This window comes from Saccostrea cucullata, unplaced genomic scaffold (assembly GCF_032062105.1).
Source record: "Saccostrea cucullata isolate Sc308-1 unplaced genomic scaffold, CSIRO_AGI_Scuc_v1 ctg183, whole genome shotgun sequence".
NCBI classification, from domain to species: Eukaryota; Metazoa; Mollusca; class Bivalvia; order Ostreida; family Ostreidae; genus Saccostrea; species Saccostrea cuccullata.
The window spans coordinates 31934-54515 of record NW_026929981.1 but is presented as its reverse complement, the minus strand read 5'-3'; the positions used below and the strand labels follow the sequence as shown (position 1 = coordinate 54515).

At 31.2% G+C, this 22582-nt stretch overlaps 1 protein-coding gene across 1 annotated transcript; it reads left to right on the top strand.

The window, feature by feature from the left end:
- The first annotated feature begins 732 nt into the window (after nucleotides 1-732).
- Nucleotides 733-21615, top strand: LOC134282623 (WD repeat-containing protein 89-like). The gene is made up of 13 exons (XM_062765020.1): nucleotides 733-892; nucleotides 1377-1471; nucleotides 1970-2054; nucleotides 2554-2597; nucleotides 2807-2918; nucleotides 3183-3246; nucleotides 3767-3898; nucleotides 12827-12913; nucleotides 13662-13706; nucleotides 18794-18867; nucleotides 20826-20928; nucleotides 21264-21347; nucleotides 21514-21615. The coding sequence occupies exons 1-13, from the start codon at nucleotides 771-773 to the stop codon at nucleotides 21562-21564; spliced, it is 1098 nt and encodes a 365-aa protein (XP_062621004.1). The 5' UTR covers nucleotides 733-770; the 3' UTR covers nucleotides 21565-21615.
- The last annotated feature ends 967 nt before the right edge of the window (nucleotides 21616-22582 follow it).

Below are 22582 nucleotides of genomic sequence, written 5' to 3'. Positions count from 1 at the left end.
AAAAACGAAGTTTTATCAGAAAATGAATCAAATTCTTGACCAATAATAAGATTTTATCTAAAACAAAATAAGGACAATCCCCTTGGATTACCTTAAAGGTGTGAAAAGTGTGTCTATTAAAATAATATTTATTCATTTGATCATTTAATTAGAGGTAGAACAGTGTCCAGTACTTAGAATTAGTTTGTATTGTTTAAAGGACACAATTTTGTTTATGTAAATATCATTTAAATCATTATCAGGAAATTAATAAGCTCAAAGTAATTGCTTTTAATGTCTTTCCACTAGATAATTGTTATGTGTGGTATAAATCTGTAGGGTTATCAGTGTGCACTTTGGTAAGATAATTAATTAATCTGGAACTTATTAAAAGAATATTTTGAATTTTCGGCAAATATAAAATATTCAGATATTCTTAAAATATTTTAAGAATATAATTAAAGTGCATTTACAAAACTCTACATGAAATTTTAATCTAAAATAATGATATAAAACGTATATATTGCTTGATGAAGATATATACATATTATAATGCAAGATGTATTTATTTTAACATTTATATTCGTTGACATGATATCAATTATTGACAATTTTGACATCCCTAGTTATAATTCAGTATAATGCCAAGTAATCAAGTGTATGTAAGACATACATGTATACAAACTTGATCTCCTTTCATTAAAAATAAACTATGCTAATGCATTCTTATTTTTCTACATCATGAATGTTGCCTCATGTTTGCCTAATTGAGGTTTTTTTCAGCACAAAAAATGGCAAGTGTTGATGACAATCTAAGTTCTCACCTTCAAAGTCTAAATCTGAGTGAAAAATCTGCTATAGCTCTAGAAAAGGTGGAAGAGAACTACATATTAGATGTTGCAGTACAAAAAAAGTAAGTACATGTAGTTTCTGATTTCAACAGCAATTATGATAACATGAAAATCAGTCCTTCTGGCATTAGATGATTAAATATAACAAACAATTATTGATATTTCACAGCTCACCTGTTTTCATAGATTCACAAAGTATTATTGGTGACTTTAAATTCAGAGTGCTCTCTATTGCCCTCCACATTTTACCTCCTAATCCCCCCTCTATTTTTTGCAAAAAGGATTATAAAATTCTTTTAACCAGTTTACAAAGACATTCTCCCATTTCATATTTTATTTGCTAGAAACTAATAAGATTCATCTGATTTTCTGATATGCATGTATGATTTGTATCATATGTAAATTAAGGTCATATTGCTGATAATTAAATACATGTACATTCATTTTTATGTAATGGCAGAATTCAGGTACCGGGGGTACATTTTTCAAACTATTATAAATTCAGTAAAAGATTTCCCCCTACATGTATGAAATTTTATTCTTAAGACAAGGAGATAGGAAACTGGTAGCTGCCACAAGTTCAAATCATGACATTCGACTTTATCAGCATGCTGACTTGTCTGTGGTTGGTAAACTGACAGGTATGAGAATCTTTAATTATTGATTAATTAATTAACACATTACGAGGACATATTTTTGTTATGTTAGGTTGTTCAATAGCTGTTGGTTACACAATGATATATGGTAAAAAATTTCCAACAGTTGATGATGTAAACTTAAGTATATCCTTGTCCATGATGTAGATATTAATTGTCTTGAGTTTGACTGTCAATATAATTTAAGATCAGTGTTAATTGCTAGATACAGAAAATATGTTGATATTAATCATTATCATACTTGCTATTGTTCAGTCAATCATTTTGTAACTTGGTTTAAAAAAACAAGTAAATTCATATCTTTTCTTAGCCATTCCATGAGGTGTGTTTTCATATTGATTCAAAGCATGTCCTCAAAGTCATATGCTACTGGCCAGCGTTATTTGGGAAAAAATTGTTTGCTTTTTTTCAACTAACTTGAAAATGAATATTCATTATATGATGCATAAAAATGAAGCTATGTATGTTTTTATAATTTTCCAGGCCACACCGATGTCATAACTGGGATTCAGTTTGCAAACACAGAAGATAATGTCCTATTTTCATCTGCTTTGGATAAATGTATCAAGTAAGAAAATCTGTGAGGTAAATTTTTAAATCTCTACTTTCTGTGTCTGATTTCTGTAGATTCCTAATTATACGCGAGAAATTAATTATCGCGTAATTTCGCTATAAGCATCACTATCGAAATAAAATAAAATAAATATTTATTTATATGGTGCCGAAATACATGTAAATTAACTCGATCAACCATCAAATCACGAATTATTATTCTCGCGATTTGCTGTTCAATAGCCATTTCGCTATAAAAAAGTGTTCGCGAAAAATAAGGAATCTACAGTACTTAGAAATGAATAACTTCCATTTCAAGGTCAGTTCAACTTCATTTACAGGGATTTTTTTCTCCAGAATAAATCATATTTATAAATGTTTCGAAAGTATCATTTATTTAAGATGTTAAATTTTACAACGCATTCATAATACATTATTATATGTGTAAACACTTCTGCTATCACTTTAATGGAAATATTTACAGACTTCATTTAGCTAATGATTTCTCATAACAGATGCTGGGATGAACGGTCAGGAAAATGTGTCCAAAATTATGAAGGTATCTTTAAAGTTTTCCCTTAATTTTTTTCCATGTACCTTAATTTGTATGGTTAAGTAATGTGAGAGAGTGTGCAGTTCTGTTTATGTGCTTTTTAGCAGTAATAATATTATTTAAATGTATTTTATTTGCTCTTTGCCCACATATTCAAGCACTTGCACATATCAGTTCTTGATAAAATATGTGCCAGAACTATATATCTTATAAAGCACCAGGAGAGATCAAAGGATTTAGCAGTTTTGATATCAACAGTAATGACAGAGTGATTGCTGCTGGAACAGAATGTTTAACTACAGCTGAGGATGTTCACATTATCTTCTGGTATCACTCATTTTAAATAATTAGTACTTTCAATATTGTTTTGGAATACCCTTTTGGTTTTAAGATTTACTAGCTCATAGAATTTTGTCAATCAAAAGTATAAATACATGTCATTGAACATTTACATATATAATGTTAAGAATTTCTTTTAAAAAGTCAAAGAAAACACTATAACAGACAAAATCAAGTCATAAATTTCAATCAATAAAAAAATATTTTGAATGCTATATCAAAAATTAAGTTATATTTTATTGAATAACCTAGGGACAGAAGGAAAACAGATGTAATGGGCTCGTACAGTGAAAGTCATCAGGATGATATTACACAGGTACATGTATTATATTAATTCATTAATTACATGATGAAACTTGAAATAGTATGTTGCCTCATAATGTAAGGATTTTACACTAGGGTAGGCAGTTAAGAGTTATTTATATCAACAATGGCTCCTTTTCTTCTGAAAGAAAAACTAATGGGACAAATTAATTCTTTTGAATTTACTGTTAACCAACTATTATTTGTATCAACTTTTATTTGCAATTTGTCAAATTGAAATCGTTCTGCATTGATTAATTTTCGCAACTGAGGAAACATTCTCAACAAATACAAAGCAAAAGGTATGGATCGCTGCAATTATTTCGTGTGAGTTAATGCATGTTGCGAAACTTTGCAGATAATATTCATGCAGACACAAATAAAAGTTGGATTACAGTGTTATTTTGAAATTATTTTCACATTCTTGGCTGCAAGGATTTTGATTTTATACTTATTTTCTAAAAAATGCACATATAGCTACGAGTAACTAAGTTTTTGAAAAAAAAAATGATTTAAATTGCCTTTTCCTACAGGTCAAATTTCACACTAATCAGCCAGATAATCTGGCCACTGGGTCAACTGATGGTCTAGTCTGCGTGTTTGACATTTCTCAGACATCAGAAGATGATGCCATTTCATGGACGTTCAATGCAGAGTCATCTGTGGTTTGTATTGTTTTCCATATCTGAGCTTACCTTTGCCCATAAAACAAATTCACTCACACTGAATGTATAAGTATTATTATACAGAACTATTTATTTAATGTAATTGAAACTATAAGTCAAAATTTGTTGTCTTATAGTTCAATTCACTGTATTTCCAGTTAAAGGTTTTATAAATGACTTTCACACGTTCCTTTTGATAATGCTTCTTTATCTAAATAAATATATTTGTAAATACACATTTTATAAAGAAAATATACCTCCTTTTAAATAATTCTCTTTTTCGCCCCTAACTCTGTTTTTTAGGATAACATTATTTAATATTAAAATTTTAATAATTTTATTTTCGAGGGAATTTTAGGAACCATTATTTTGAAAGCAGTATCATATCTAGCATTTCCACAAATTGGTTTATTTTTTATAATTTAAGTCCTGCACTTGACATTGTTACACTTAATTTAGATGGTAAATCAAACCAAAATGTTTAGATATATTAATATATGAATTATTTTGCTACAGGTTTGATTTTCATGTTTACCTTTACTTTACCAAATTGCAGCAATTTAGTGGAGCAAGATGGTTGAATTGTCCCCAGTTAGAATAACAATAATTATGGTCCTCCGTTTTAATTATTTCACAATATGTTACAGTTGTTACTTGACACAGATTTTGAAAGGGATAATTAATTTACAGTGTGCTTATACACAGAGTTAGATCAATACATGTATGTATGGATTTAGAGTCTGATGATAAAACAAGTTTTATAGCAATATTTCAAGTTGCAAGTTTCATTTATCTTGTCATGCTTTAGTCTTTATAGTCTTTAGTCTTTATAATTTATCCTGTTTATTCCAGTTTAATGTAGATTTTTTTTTTCAATTCAATGACATTAACAAATATTTCTGAATTTTATTCCAAAGAAATCAGTTGTTGGAATATTTTAAAATAGATTTTTACTTAACTTTATTGAGTTTAAAATGTTTACAAAAATTTAACTGGTTGGTTTGATTTTCTCACCATACACAGAGGCTGGTAAAAATTGTGTTGCACTTTTGTATCAAAAGCTGATATGTACTGCCAGATAGTGTTACATATTTGTACCAGATGCTACTGTGAAATCATTAATTTTCATTGGGGAGCTATATATTCGTAAATTTCGTGGGTTACCCTTATCCACGAATTTACCTCCACACGCATAATTATTTTGTCAACATGGTTATTCATTGAATCTTCAGTATATGTGAGTTGCCCACGAAATAATGTCTTTCCACGAATATTGGCCGTAGAAAAATTAAAATGATCTTAAGTTGTTCTTTTCTGCCAAATGGAGGTACACACTGGAAGCTGGTATATACTGCAAACGTGTTACACATTTGTACTAGAAGCTTGTACATGTATATACTGCCAAACAGTGTTACACACTTGTACCAGAGGCCGGTATATATTGTTCACTAGTGTTATTTCTTCTAACTGGATCTCTAAAATTAGAACGTAAAACTAAAATAATGGGAATAAAAGTAAAATTAAAAATCCATGCCAATAATAATATGTAGAATATAATGTGGGCGGATTTTTTGGCGGTTTCCAACGGAAAACAAAAGAGCATTATCAATGGAATCAAGTTAAGTAACCAAGAAAACACATAAACAGCTATAATCATAGACACAGTTATTGTCATTTTCTTGGTGATCCCTCTTGCTCCAAATGTATTTTTTAAGGCACGCATTTTCAGAATATGAAATAAGATTACCAAAACAATGGGAATAGCATGCAGGATTTGTCGTTTGATGTGTCTTGACTTAATATCTCCTAAAAAGTCCGTTGCAGCCAACAGGTTTTCCGTGCGCAATTGTAGAGAAGCACAGATTGATAAGCCGACGAGGAAAAGGACAATGGAAACGATGAAGACAGTCTTGGGTTTGATGTATTTCAAAGTTTTCAAAGGATATCTGAGAAGCAGAAGTCGTAAACCTGCTAACTGAGCAACATAGAAACCGGATATTGTTATGGTGGAAGTAGAAATGATTGTTGCAGTATTGCATTTTAGTAAACATTTAACGTTTTCTTCTACATTGTTTAAATGGACGTTAAAAAATATATATGTTATTATCATCGAAATAAAATTTGCCACTGTCAAAATCTTCATCATTGTCACTGTGGCGGTTGGGTTCACACGGCTTGAAAAGACTCTATAAATGGAGAGTCCGTTGGTGACGAATCCAATCAGAGCTAACAATGAAGCAGTTATTCCAAGGACAAATGAAACAAGATCTGTTGTGCAGTACCACATAGAGTCACTCAGATGTGCAGTAGAACAGCTGGGAAAGAAAGCAATTATATCTTTCACTGAATGAACCTCCTCTTCAGACATGTTCCGGCCTCCTGGATGATTTGCTTGTATTGTATCATTGCCGTAAACGGAAGTATATGTTGAAGTTTCGTTGAAAAATGTCATTTTATCACTCCTTTGGCCAACTTACATCACAGGTATCCAAAACAAATCAAAGCTTTAACATATTTAGAGTTCATAATCCCTGATAGTAACGGGAAAAGCAATACCTTAAGTGATGCCAGTATTGAATTATGCCGTTAATGTGCAAATAGGAATGGCCCATGACAATTGTGGGAAATTGGCATGTCTGAAATAATACCACAAAATCAATTTGTAATCACAGTTACTCGCACGTGGACATCTAATGGTTGTACTTTAATTGCAAATAAATCATCATTCAACTTCAGACTCCACATCAAAAGTGAACATTCAACGTTATACAGAAGCTATTAAAATGTCAACAATGATCTGATCACCCCAAAGTGCTCATTTTTCAAGAATTGTTAATTTCAGCAATCAAATTTCTTAAAATAAGCTCTTCATTGTCTTTAGTAGATAAGATGTACTAATGTATGAGAAGACATATAAGCTATCATAGCTGGTATATACTGCCATAAAGTGTTACACACTTGTACCAGATGCCGGTATATATTGTCCACTGGTGTTATTTCTTCTAACTGGATCTCTAAAATTGGAACGTAATACTAATATAATGGGAATAAAAGTAAAATTAAAAATCCATGCCAATAATAATATATAGAATATAATATGGGCGGATTTTTTGGCGGTTTCCAACGGAAAACAAAAGAGCATTATCAATGGAATCAAGTTAAGTAACCAAGAAAAAACGTAGACAGCTATAATCATAGACACAGTTATTGTCATTTTCTTGGTGATAACTCCTGCTCCTAGTGTATTATTTATGGCACGCCTTTTCAGAATATGAAATATTATCAACAAAATGATGGGAATAACATACAGGATCTGTCTTTTGATGTGCCTTAACTTATATTCTGCTAAAATGTCCTTTGCAGCGAACAGGTTTTCCGTGCACTGTAAAAATTGTGTTTAGGATTTAAACACTTCCATGACGTGTTTAGATCTAAACATGTATAGAAATATGTTTAACAACGAAACACTTATGTCTAAACATGTTTTATATCTAAATGTGTTTAGAAATTAAACACGTTCTGCTGTAAAATGCAGAGTTATCTTCCCGGAAATGACACAGATACTCGTATATTTGAACGTTATTTTGAGCGGCCATCGAAACAAAGTAAATCACAAAAGGCTGAAGAGACGTATCAAGGAGAGATACTGACAATCCAACGGATAACCATGAAGAAATATTGAAAATCATTTGAAAGGCATCTTTTTACTGCAATATATTAAAGGTATGTTTTCTTTTTATTAAGATTTGCATTATTAAACCACGATGAGCAATGTAAACAGTGCCTTTGAGGTCGTTTATAGACTTGTAGGATAGGAGGTTACTAGTATATTGAATTTCATTAAAAATAACTATTTTAATTTAAGTATAGTTCCAATTCGACTTGAAAAACTGATGTCATCTTCAATGGGCAGCATACGGTACTTTTACTTAAATCTGACTTTCTTTCCTTCAGGTTTTGTGAGTAGTCCAGATTGAACTCAAAGCATGTATGTATCAAAGTACCTGCATCTGTGCATGGCGTCATCTTCAAGTGCAAATTGTTGTTCCATGATCAACACCAAGAAACGTATTTTTATGAAGTGTATTGGGTTACCCTTAATTCAAAAATGTTCGGTGGATTTGAATACATGTACCTAAAATTGTCATTTTGTGATTATCCTTGTGCATTTGAAATGGATTACTTTTCGACAGTTTAATACTGATGGGATATTTTATCATGTGGTGCTATGTGGTGCTTTAGGACTGCTGAAGTTAATCAAGTTTGACATTTTGATGACTGACATATGGAACACTCTGCAACCGATTGACACTGTAATTAATCATATTCATAATATTATATACAATAAATATTTTATAATTTTAATTGAAATATCTTTAATAATGCATTATTAAAAAGATTAAAGGAAGTTTTGATATAAAATTGCTAGCTTATTTTTATTTTTGTTGCTCATACCTGCGTTATAAATATAATGTATGTCATGCTGATTGAACTTATAGAGATCAAAATATTAAATTTGTGTAAAAAGAACATCTACATATCTAAACAATCAGAGGCCTTATGATGAATAATTTATATCAGTTAATATTTTGACAATATTATGTGTATTAAGTAATATGCTCTTTGTGCCAAAATTATAACAACTGTTTATAGTTTTTCTGCAGTTACACTTGTTTTAATATGTTAAATCTAGATATGTTCAATTTCTAAGCACGTAATTAAGAAACGTGTTTAAAATTCAAACACTTTTCTAAGCACTTTTTTGTCACCTTCTTTTTTATATGTTTAATTCCTAAACATGTAAAATTTCTAAACATGTATTAGAAAGTGTTTAGAATCTAAACACTTATGTGCTTCCATTTGTGTTTAGAAACTAGTTTAGAAATTAAACATATAAAAAAGAAGGTGACAAAAAAGTGTTTAGAAAAGTGTTTGAATTCTAAACACATTTCTTACAGTGTGCGCAATTGTAGTAAAGCACAGATTGCTAAACCGACGAGGAAAAGGACAATGGAAACGATGAAGACGGTCTTGGGTTTGATGTATTTCAAAGATTTCAAAGGATATCTGAGAAGCAAAAGTCGTAAACCTGCTAACTGAGCAACATAGAAACCGGATATTGTTATGGCGGAAGAAGAAATGATAACTGCAATTTTGCATTTTAGTAGACACTTAACGTTTTTCTCAACATGGTTTACATGAACGTTAAAAAAATATATATGTTATTATCATCGAAATAAAGTTTGCCACTGTCAAAATCTTCATCATTGTCACTGTGGCGGTTGGATTCACACGGCTTGAAAAGACTCTATAAATGGACAGTCCATTGGTGACGAATCCAATCAGAGCTAACAAAGAAGCAGTTATTCCAAGGACAAATGAAACAAGATCTGTTGTGCAGTACCATACCGTGTCACTCAGTTGTGCAGTAGAACAACTGGGAAAGAAAAGCATTATTTCTTTCACTACATGAACTTTTTCTTCTGACATGTTTCGACCACCTGGTTGATTTGCTTGTGTTGTATCATTGCCGTAAACGGAAGAATATGTTGAAGTTTCATTGAAAAACATTTTATCAACCATCTTGTGAAGTTTCATCACAGGTATCCAAAAGAAAATTAAAGCTTAAACATATTTAGAGTTCATAATCCCTGATAGTAACGGGAAAAGCAATACCTTAAGTGATGCAAGTATTGAATTATGAATTATATCGTTAATGTGCAAATAACAACGGCCTATGGCAATTATGGAAAATTAACATGTCGGACCTAATGCCACAAAATCAATTTGTTATCATAGTTACTCGTACGTGGACATCTAATGGCTGTACTTTGATTGTAAATAAATCATCATTCAACTTGAAACTCCACGTCAAAAGTGAGCATTCAACGTAATGCAGGAACTCTTTGAATATCACCAATGGTCTATTCATCCCGAAGTGCTCACTTTTCAAGAATCGTTAATTTCAGCAATAAAATTGCTTTGAATAAGCATTTCAATGTCTTTAGGAGATAAGATGTACTGTTGAAGGAGGAGACATATATATGAGCTACTGCTTTCACTTTGGAACATATTATATATTGATTCATGTTTTAAGATTTGACATGTTCAGACATATTCCTTTTCAAAGACATTGCTTTCTCATGATTTTTTTAAAAATTTCATTTTGATCGTTTTCTTTTGCTTGTATTTAGTCGAGCTTATTGTTAAACTATTTCTAAAACTCGTAGATTTTAGGTGAAAAGGATTTACGAATAACAAGCATTCAATCAGCAATTGTTTAAATATTCTTGTCAATTAATCGTTAACATTTTTCGGTCATCAAAAAGTAAAACACTATTGGCATGATTAAATTCACCTTCTTTTTAGTCCCAATGATACAATGTTGAACTGTCAGGCTTGAGAAGATATCTTGTCCCTGTACACCGGGCCCTCTTCCGAATGTGTGAAATGGCGTCAGGGTTCTTGAGTTAGGGTGGGGCTTCATTGAATATAACTAAAGTGAAAAAATAAATTCTCTTTGAAAAGCGCTTTTTTCTCTCTGTACATTTAGCAGACATATTGCATGGTAATGATTAGCAGGAGTGCCGTATTCAAAATTACATAGGGTTTTGATCTGAGAAAAGCGCTTAATACATTATTTCTACGAAAATCATCTTGTCTGTCCCTTGTAGATTAAAAAAAATAACACATGTAAATGTATTAAGGTAGGATTCTTCTCTGGTTTCTGGCTAGATGGAATATTCAAAGTACATTTGTTGATATGTCATATACAAGTATTTAGATGTAAGAGGTTTAAAAGACCACATTTTTCTTTCCTCATCACAATTATACAACTTTAAATAGAAATGGTAAACTGCGTTTGAAAACTAGCAGAGACTATATTTTGGCGGAATGGTGGCGTATGAAAATTTCTTCTTTTTTCCTGCCTCTCAAAATTATTATAGAACATTGAATTAAGTTATAATTTTTACGCAATCAAAGACTAGACAAAATTTTCAAATGTAAGTTAAATTAATAATAAGGGACTAAAGTTTCAAAATATATCAAATAAATAAGATTTTTCACACATACTAGAAGTTGGCTTTTAAATGCTTCAAATCTAAGTACAGATTTGAGCCAAAAATCCGTAAAAAGTGTTATTTCTCTCTTAGTAAACGATCAAAACTTTTAGTTTTTGTATCATTTTGTACCTTTATGTGACAACTTTACTATATGTGAAAATTGGAAAAAGTTAAATATAGGAAGCATATAAAAATAACTAATAAATCCTAAAAATTTAAGAAAAGTAGAGGAAATTCGGATTAGCAAATATCCATTTTATTTAAATTATCCATGTCAATTTGGTAATATCATCTTATAGGCCCTATAAGGTTGTATCTTTTTATGCAAAAAGAAAAACATTCAATCTTTTGAATTACAAGTAGGGATCGCATGATTGGAAACACTAATTTTTTTATTCTTAATGTCCAGGAAAAAGGTAATGACCTTGACCTGACCTTGCCTCTAATATTAAACGGTCAAATTTAATCTCACTGATACCATCACTTAGTGATATTGTCCTCTTGATTCTGTGAAAATTTCATTAATTTTTAAAACAAGAAATGTGAGAAGCATCCTACCTTAAATGCATTTTTGGATGAGCTAGGAATTTTTTGTTAAAACAAATGTAAGTTTCCTTGTTCAGACATTTCGTGTTAAGGCGGGACTCTATTCGTTATATAGTGAAAATGCAAGAATTCTTTGAAAATTCCCAATTGCATCTTATCCCACCTCTGATGTTCTAGAGGTCCATGTTTGGAATTGCTCTGCTCTTTATTTGTATTGTATTTGTATTTATTTGTATTGCTTAATGGACTTTTAAGAATTGTTTGTTATCGACGCATATTTCATTCCAAGAGAAACTAATTACATGATTATATTAAGGACAGATGATAAAAACAATTTTTTTCTTTGAAAAAGATTAAATATCATGTCACAAGCTGTACTTCAAAAGCCGTATTAGTAATATTTCAATGAAAAAACAAATATAGACAAATCACATTCAGGGTTTACAGTGAAAATAAATTTCATGAAAAGTGTAATATAAACTGCTTTTTATTAGGAAAAGCTAAATGGTAAAAATCAGCCTATGTGATATTGGCAATTTTTTGTCATTTTGATCTTCCTCTTAAAATTCACCTGGCTAGGTATATTTTTCTAAGGTTTATGTTACACTTTTAGCGCCAGGATAACATATTCTGAAATTTATTTTCACCTGTAAACCTTTACTGAATGTGATTTGTCTATATTTGTTTTTTTATTGAAATATTACTAACATTTTCTAAATCTATTTCATTTTCCAAAAAAAATTCTAAGAACCATCCACTTTTCTAAACTTGTGACATGATATTTAATCTTTTTTAAAGAAAAAATTTGTTTGTATCATCTGTCCTTAAGCAAAGGTGCCCTGTACTTCAAAAGCCGTGAAATTCTTAGCTCCTGGGTCAAGATTCTGCTTTTAGGACAGTGTATCTTCTATACTTCTCGTACTTAACTAATTGATAGTTATGACGACAATGATGCCTTCTCTCAAAATTGGGACACTCCTGGTCCCCTGGATCATGGCTTCTTGTGTTAAGGGCTTCATTATGTAATATATAATTATAACAGTAAGACTGCTTAATTATAATTTCCTTGAAAATCTTTTTCTGCTCATGGATGTATACTCAGCTAGGTGACCGTTAAAGCCGTTGGACGTCTTGCTCGAAATGATACTGGCATAAATTCCCTTCGAAGGGGACAAAACTTAAGTAAACCAGTCCCTGTTTTACAACCAACTCTCCAATAGTCCATTTATTACATGTACGTATTTTACAAATATGTTTTACATTGTACATAATTATGAAATGAGTGATAGTCAGTTCAGTATAATATTTATGATTTCAGGCTAGAATAGGATGGACAGGAGAGAAACAAACTGAGATATACTGTATCACACATGACGACTGGCTTCAGGTCTGGGACTCTGTTGAAGTGAGTACTGATTTTAAAATCAATCATCTTCGCTAGCCAAGGGTCTCTGATACGCTACTCGTCTTATGAGGAGAGTAGCGTATTAGAAACCCTTGGCTAGCGAAGATGAAAATCAATCTAAATGATTGTTTTAACTTTATACTAAGTAATCAGATTGTATACCAAGAAGTCAATAAAAGAGTATATATCTTTTTATCTAGCTTTGATGCACAGACTACAAGTGACGATTTTAAAGATTATCAGGGATAAGGAATCAAAATTGAATGTTTTTAATATTATTCATCCTCACACCATTATGGGTACTGAGTCGACTTGTGGCCATTGAACCCCTGACAAACTTTTGCTTCGTTTGTTTCTTGTTTTGTTTTGTTTTTTTCTTTGAGTTTTGTTTTTTGTTTTGTTTTTTCCTTTTTGTTGTTGCTTTCCTTTGCCGGCTTCTCTCGTTGAAAAGCACCAATCCAATAAGGGTCTGTATAAGTTTAGATAGAAAGTAAACAACAAGCGCACATGTAACAATAAGACTTATTGTGATTCATTGAGAGGAAAGAAGAAGAATCAGAATTGGGTATTTTTTCATAGAAATAGGTTGCACTGTCAGCCTGAACGAAATTGACTGGAGTTCATCATGGGTCTCACGGCCACAAGTATTTGTAACCACAACTGGACACATGATGCCTGGTATTGTGAAGATGAACATTATCAATAACATTAAATATCAATAAAATATTCTATTTTGTGTGTTTTAAAGGGAGACGACATCGTAGAAAGAAGAGATATGAGAGAAAAACTTCAGGTAAGCAAATAGGAAAGACCACTCGAATGGTCTTAAAAAATCAAAAGATAGAGTTGTCTGTTTGTTGCTAGCTGGAAATGAAGTACTTATCATCAGTTAAAGATAGATGAAAAATAAACTATAAATTTGGGAAGGACAATTTTTTTCACAATAATAATACGTTTTCCTTAAAGTATGTACATCTTTTGAGCATAAACTTTTGAGCGCTTACTTAATTTCACATATGAAAAAAATATGCAAAAGAAAGTGATAGAATTAGCAAAGGATTGCTTGTCATACATTTAATCATAACAATTTTAGTTCAATTTTCTTCGAGAGAAGTTTTTCATTAAAATTTTAACGATATAGAATTGAGTATTTTTGCTGCTCTATTTTGATCAATATGTCAGTTGTTCTAGAAAGAACCCTGAACAAAGGACAGCACCTCATAAACTTCTGACACACTGACAACGTCTAGAAGTCAAATATTAGAGAATCCTTCTTCGTGACCGTATTTTAAACCGACTTATTGAAAATATTATCTTAAGGTCAGGAGCCATTATAAATTTTTCTCAATCTCATCCGAATCTCGTACTATCTTACGAATCTTTTATATAAGATTCCGGCACTGTACATTGATTTATTAAGTTACGTGTTCCACGGGGCTTCCTCTGCTTGAACTATTGTACCGTATAAGATTTCTATCTCTGAGCATGTATCAGAATGAAATACAACCATGCGCTAACGTGGACTTTTGACAAATTGTCTCTAACTGTTATTGCCGATAAAGGTCAATTTTTAAATTCTGTCGAAAGACTTGTTAGGAAATATAATTGATTTGAATGCAGAGCTTTTCGGAAATCATTATTTTTACTAGAATTCCTTATTATTTATATATTTTTTTGCTATTCATTACACTTTTATATTGAATTTTTCATATTTAAAAAATGAAATGAAAGCGTTACAGACTGATGCGCATCTAGCTTGGAGAAAATTAACTTTTGTTGTTAGAGATGCATGTACCAATATTTTTTTTTGTTTGATAAACATGATGCTGATGACTTAAATACAACCAAACTCTCTATGAAAGAAAGTTCGGGTACATTGTTTTTATCCTGTTTTGTTCGTTCATCTGCACGTCTGTCTGTCACACTTTCTTCTTCCTCAAACATTGTATCATCTTGAACAATTTTGGAAGACGTCTGGGATGTAGATGTGCATTTAGGTTTCGAATTTCTTATTTTTCCCCTTTGAGTGACTAATGACCTAAAATCAATTAAAGGATGATTTTATAATTACTTTGGCTCATTTCTTTGTACACAAAATATAAAAGCGAGTATACATTTAGAGGCAGACACCTTAATGAGGGTATTCTGTTTTACGACAGCATCTAAAAAACAAATTTCAATGTAGGATTTCCTGAGAATTTGATTCCCCTCCCCTCCCCTCTCCCCAGTGTTATTTCTTAAAGTTTATATATTTACATTGTCATTAATTAATCAACGATTGGAGTTTTTGAAATAGACATTATGACAGAGTCAATAAGATAGGGCTCGCACTAATTAAACAACACTGAATATTGTTTCAACGACTTTGACAATAAAACTTACACGAGAATATAGATTATTGGGAAATGATAGTCGATGTCTCTTCCATATTCTCTCTTAATAGCAACATCTTTCAGAATAGTATAATCAGAATTATAAATCATTGAGTCAATAATTCTCTGTATTATACTTCTAATTGCTTTTTATTCTTTGTGTCTACTATTATCTGATTGCAGTAAATGTAAAAATGGATACTGAATTATGTGATGGGACATTCTATTGTGTTAATGTCCCATCTACGGGTATTTGCCTTGCTGTATTTGTAAAAAAAAGTTAATGTTGATTTTATTTTTAGATTAATTGCTCTGTTCAATCAAATGGGGTTAATATTAGATTTTTTTTTCAGATGAAGTAAATTCGCAATCATTTTATGCAATGCTTTTCAATATGCTTTTAAAGGGAAATAATAGTGAACTGGTTATTTAAAAACATCATAATTTAAAAAACAATAAAACTCTTTGCTTATTTTTTTTTTAAATATCAATATTATAATTCGGAAAAAAAACTCCATCAGGCTTGTACCATTCATATGTAATACATATATGAGTTGTTTTAATTAAATAACCTATTTTTAGGCTTTTCTTTGGAGGTTAATAACTGCGTTGGGTATCGTTAACCAGTTGGTATTCCGTCAGTAAGTTATGGCAGTGATTTCAATAACAGAGGTCATAAACCCCTCGATAATTGTACTTCAGTCATAGTCGATACTTCCTAAGTAACTAATGGACTTTCTAAGCGTGCCAATATCACACCTTTCAGGTATTCAGTTAATTTTGCTTTTCTATAGTGAAGGTACACGTTTGCGGGTAAATAACATCCATGACAGAATCAATTAAACGGGTAGCGTAAGGATTTCAATCAAGAACACAGAACATTTACAAGTGCTCAACAAACAATTACTTTGACGATATATTTAACGCGTCAGCGGCTTGCATCAACAATTGTGATTAAAAGTCGGTACTCTGTCAGAGAATTACGTCATAATTCTCATGCGATCCACTGCAGTTTTGCTGATCTAAGGATTTATTTACTTCCGCATTAGCAATAAAGTAAACCACCTTCAGTAATTTGTATTCTAAACATTATGTATAAATTCTTCTTTTTTTTTCATCATTGATTATTGATAGATAAAGTATATATTCTTTTTTTTCTTTCAGTAATTATTATTAAGTTTCTTTTTATTTTTGTGTTTCGTTTGTATATTTGTATCCTTATATAAAGTCAGATACAGATATTTTACTGTAATTAGGTCGCTTGTTTGACCGGAAAACTATACTTTTCAAGAAAAGCGACAAGTAAAAGTACATTTACTCAACCTTTTCTTTTGTTTTTATCTGCTTTTACCATTCGGTTGAAGAACGCCAGTTTAATATTGTCCGACTATTAACATGATTAACAAAATTTACTACTACTGATCGTAGAAGTAGTAGTATAACTATTAATACTATACTATTTCTTATGATTGAAGCGTAGAAAAACAACCTTGAAACTGATTTCGTCATTTTAACATTTTGTTGACTTAGATATCATCGATTTTAAAATGAAAGCAGCGAAAGATTTAGATCTCCGTTCTTTATCATTGTATAATCTGATCGTAAACGTGACGAAGAAACAGAAACATGCAATCAGTTGAGAGAATAACAAATCTTATTTTGGTTAACATTCGTGTACTCTTGGTATAAATAGAGCGAATCTCACCAACACTCCGGATAATGTCATAGAGTACAAGTGTCAGCCTATGTTTGTTTTTTGATAAAATTTGGGATTGAAATTTTAATCATTTTTAACTCATCTGTCAATGATGTCGACATTTATTTTACAAGGGTAATAACACTAAGAATGGTGGAAACAAATCTTAGCTTAGATAACGTTTAATCACAGAAAAACGGCAACTGAATTGCAAATTAAAAATGGCAACAGAGTCTGTCTGCAAGGATCACTTCATTTCTCTTGAGTTTAATAACTCTGTGATACACATTGACGGTGTGTTTCTGTGTTTCATTCAAGCATATATAGAGTTAAGTCGGTACATATTGTTAGGTTTAGGCTGATTCAGTACTGCTGGAGGTCTTCTCTTTATGTTGGCTCTTGGCAATTTTCTTTGGAGTCTGTTGGGGGATTAGCAGATTAACAATCTCTCTGATAATGAGAGGTTGGTCCCCCTGGGAGCTCTATGAAGTTCAGAATAACGAAGGGTTTTGTCAGCTGTTGGGCGTTATCTTTACTAATCTCCCTTTAAGTTGGCCTTGACTCTTTTTTCATCTTGAACTTTTAGGATGAAATGATAAAAGCAGAAATGTCATAATAATAGAATATACTAACGTTTACAAGTAGATGCTCTTTTATTCTTAATGATCGTAATGCCTTAGAGCTTAAGAAAAGAGAGGTAGAAGACTCTCCACTGGGATAGTGCATCAGAAAAGGTTCTTAATTCTATTCTATTGTTCGATTCCTATCGAGGTTTAGTATGTTCGTCAGACATAAATGGTCAAGTAAATTCTTTGCAGGAACATTTGTATGATTTAACAAATACTCACGGCATAAAGGCTTGAAGGGGTCCTTTTTCAAATTCTTTTTGTTTAGAAATCGGTCAGCGATCTGGGATTGAGGAAACAAATTTATTTGAACCTTGTCAGCTGAACATTGTGTACATGAAGTGAACCATGTTATTTCGTCGAACTCCATCGAATACCTTGAAATCGGTTCTCACAGCATGACTTATGTACTATAATGGAACTAAACTATTTCAGTAAAGTGCAAAAATAAATGTTAAGAATTTCCCAGGAAGGATACATAATATGTGAATTCTACTTCTATCTAATATGCCTTTATGATCCTGTCTGTTAGGGGTAGATAGCCATCTTTTACACTGTTCTAAAGTTGTCATGTAGGTCAAGTAAATTTATTAACGGTCTGCCAACATAAACTCTAAGTTGGTCTTTGAGTTGTAGCAACTGTATTCAACGGACATGAACTTGACTATTGTAATTTTTGATAACGTTTCATTCAAGTCTAGGTAATTTACACAAAGGGATTATAAATTGCAAGGTTCGGTAGAATATTGCAGTCTTGCTTAAAAACGAGTTAAAGTGGATTTCCAACATCTTTGGATTTCAAATATGTTCTAACACATGTTCATATTATTATTGTAGATAAGAGTTTAAAGCAAAAACTGAAATTAAGTGCATTTAATAATCGAAATTGTCAAAGAACAACAGTTAAATGGAGATAAATTTCTTAAATGTAACATACATGGTAAATGTCTTGAATAAATCTTGAAACAATTTATCCATTTCCTTATAAATTTACATAGAGAAAGAAAATTAAAATTAAATTTCTTATTTAAAATTGCAAAGCAAGAATAAATTTTAATTTCAAATTGGAAAAAAATTCTTAGAAATTTACAAAACAATACATTTTGGAAAACAATTTATCAATGTCAATATGATTTTGAGAATAAAGTATTTATAATGCTGATGATTTCTTTATTTTTTTAACAAGGGTACAGAGACAGTGGACTACATGGTGGATTGCTTATACACAGACAAGTTGTATCTCGTGATGGGCACTCACAGGTTGTACTTGCACTTTTCACTTCAGATACACATCCGCTTGTATGTTATCCACATCTCCCTTAACACATTCTAGCACTGTCTGGTTTTGTAATGTATTTGCCATCTTTCTTTGCAAAATTTACAGCATAATAACTTGCTATCATGTTGAAAAAGTTTTGCATTTACGTCCACCTAGTAAATTCAAAATTTACAACATGATAATACTTAACTGGTAGGTTTTCGTTAAAGCTTAGATAATGTTTTTTAGTAAAATTGCATTTTAACTTAAACATGAGAATATCCAAAGTGTAATCGTACATGATGGAGAATTGTATTGGTATTATTTTCCCAAATTTTCTTCATCAAAAGTCGAAAAAAACAAAGTTAAATTCATTTTGTTTGTATTTGTTATAGATAAAAAATATTATTACAAAACTTAAATTACATTCGTAAGAAGTATATTCATTGGTTTATGAAGTGAAAAATATACACAAAGAAGACAGGGATTTCGTATAATTTCAACGAAACCCCAAAATTCCCAGTACTCCAGAGTGTGGATTACCTCAAACAACATTCAATACACAATGTTATTTTGATCATATTGTATGATGTTCTTATGGAATTCTTAAATGAGATGTAGCAAATTTAAAGAAATATATTTATAAGTGGTCATTTATTTTTTAAAAAAGTACATTCCATTGGGTACAGAAGTAGCCACAAAATCAACATGTATTTAGTTTAATATTCAATTAGTTTTTGGTCCACAATAGAGAAAAATTCTATACAATATAACACCTAAGTCGTAAACTTAAGTATTGAATTTTTCTTCGCCGAAGGACCGATATAAAAAGTGAAAGTAACGGGTCTTTCGGAGGAGACCTAACAAATTAAGTATGTGTGTGTCATGGTAGGCACTTGGGTGATAAGAAAATTTCATTGCCTAATGGCCCTTATTATGGAAATAAAATTCAAGCACTTCTTCGGCATAAGGCAATCTTAAAATGAGTGAAAAGTTCTGGAATGGGACGCTAAACAACACACAATCAATAAATCAATCTTTAATATTAGTTTTTTTTTCGCTGGCATGGTGCATTGTTTGGCGCAATTAGGTATCCTTACGTTGTGGTTTCGAATTCAACTTCGAACGGTTGACAGGCGTTTCGAAAAGACCGTCTAAACCAATGCCAATTGTAGTAGTAACTATTATGAAAAGACCTCTAACTGCTCATTATCTATCATTAGTGCTGAGTATAGATGTAAATTGAAACCTTCCTCCGGCAACTGGTGGTATCCCGATAGCGAAAAATGCTCGAAGGAGAGTTAAAGCAAAGTATTTTTTCTCGACCAGTTTGAGGTTTGGAATTAGATGCAACACTCCTATATACATGAGTTTACATCGAAATCCATTCACAATAGCAAGAGATGTCATAAATTATGAATTCAAAGACAATATTAATTGCTTGTTTAGAGTTTATTCACCTTGGTGTTTTGGCAATGCCTTTATGATCAAAGAACCGTTAATTATCCGCCAAGTGGGATGCTATAGTTATGGATTAAGATTCTAGTGATTTTTACTTTGTTGTTAGTCACCACAGATATAAGATTTACCGGAATCTAATCTTTCATTAAAATAATTCTCCAGGAATGATGTTTGATTGGAAATTGCAATTCATCTTGTTATAGAAAAACAGATCTTGCAAGAATACGAGAAAAAAGAAGAAAACAATTTGTTGCAAAATTGTTTTGTTTTTTGCGCAATCACATTCATATGTTTGAAGTAGTATATTTTGTCTGCCTAGGATTTATGAATGAAGTATTACAGCTTACAAAAATTATTACGCAGACTAAACAATCCATCACTGTCGTGAAGATAAGCTGATGACGTCACTTTGGCAGGCTGATTCTTCTTGTTTCTACATCTGCATGTAAATAGAAAGAACATGATTTTGTTAACTTAATGATGTATTGCTTGTTTACAGTGGCGACCTTAAAATTATGACTAAAGACGATCCAGTCAACGTCGTCAAAAGTCTTAAAGGAGGCCACAAAGCAACCGTGCGATGTTTGCACTGGGATGATGCGGTATATGATTTTTATAACATAAACCTATTTTCTACAAAAGTTAGTGTTTAATTATGAAAAAGTTAAATTCTGAAAAAAAATATATTTGGAATACCTCTTAAGTTTCAACAGCTATTTATAAAGTTCTTGCTTCATGATGTCTTTTGTATATGAAAAAGGATACAAAATTTTTATTCTTTTATACGTGAACGTTTTGAGCTGCATAAATGAGTAGAAAAAAATTATCAAAAAGCGGGAGGTATATCAAAGTAAAAATGTACTCGAAGGAGCTTGTTCAGTAAGATTAACTGCGGAACAAATAGTTGAGCTTTTTTGTTTCTTCGTGTTTTTTGAAGACCCACACGTTGGTGACGGGAGGGGAGGACTCTTTATTATGTAAATGGAGCGACTGTGTTCAGCAGATGGCGCACAACAAAAAAGTGAGTGACAAACCTCAGAGCACAACGAAGCGGACATAATTGCTATGTTTGAAAGCTTTTACATATCAATGTTAATCTCAAAATAGAAAAATTGATTCAGTTAAGTAAACATACCAGTCTATATTTGGACTTTTCAGTGATTGAAATAACTCTTTATTTATTTTAGGTCAAGTTAAAAATGAAGAGCAAGGACTCAAAGAAAGCAAGACCCTATTGAAAATTGAGTGTTTTGAATTTTTAATGAATAAACTGTTCATAAACATTTTTATTTAAATATTATTTATATATTCGAACAAGAGTTTTCTGAGAAGTGCTCTTAAGTATTTGAAACCTGAAATCGTAAAAATGATTGTGGTAAAGAAGCAAGAATATACTATACATAATGAAAATGTTTTTGTACAAATCTTTTTAAACCTTTTGAATTTCATGTTTAATTTTTAGGCAGCAGTTCGCACAGGTCTTATACATTGGTTCCTATCTAATCTTCTTGTTGATGTTTAGAACGGAACATCTTCCTCATTAAATGACAAAAAAGGTGTACACAAGGCATTATAAGGGAGTTCTAGTTCATTTTCGAAAGAGCTTGTACATCGTATCAGTAAATTTACATCAGTACGGAGAGGTCACTAAATAGATAATAAATTTTGGACATGGTCGATTTTTGCGAACCGACTGAGCGGCTGGATTAGCTGTGTTATGATATTGACAGGTGGTATTAGAAATAAGAAAGCTTATCTTGATCCCGTTCATGCGACAGTTACGATTATTCTTAAGCCTTGAATTCCGATTGCTAATATGTTCGTGCAGATTGTTCAATATGTCCATTGAAGTGTATATTAAAACATTGCATATAGTCGGGATAATTGTGTAAATGCAAATGACGCAATGCAATATTAGAAATATTGATTTTAAAACTTAGATGGGTTATATTCAGTGTCATTAATGAAATGAGTTTTTCATGAAAAAAGAGAGGAAAACTAATAAAAAGTCGTACTTATTTCTAAGGTAAAGACTCTACAAGTACACTGATTATACCACTAAAATGGATCTATACAAAAATACTGTTCAATATTTTTTTTGTTTTTTTGGGGGGGGGATGCTAAATAATATATTTTGTTGTTAGACTTAGTTTTGGATTTATCCATATTTTTTTTTATAAATACTACATCATTAAAAAAATCTACGCTTAAAATTATTCATTGATACGGCACTATGACTTTGGTATTTGAATTCAT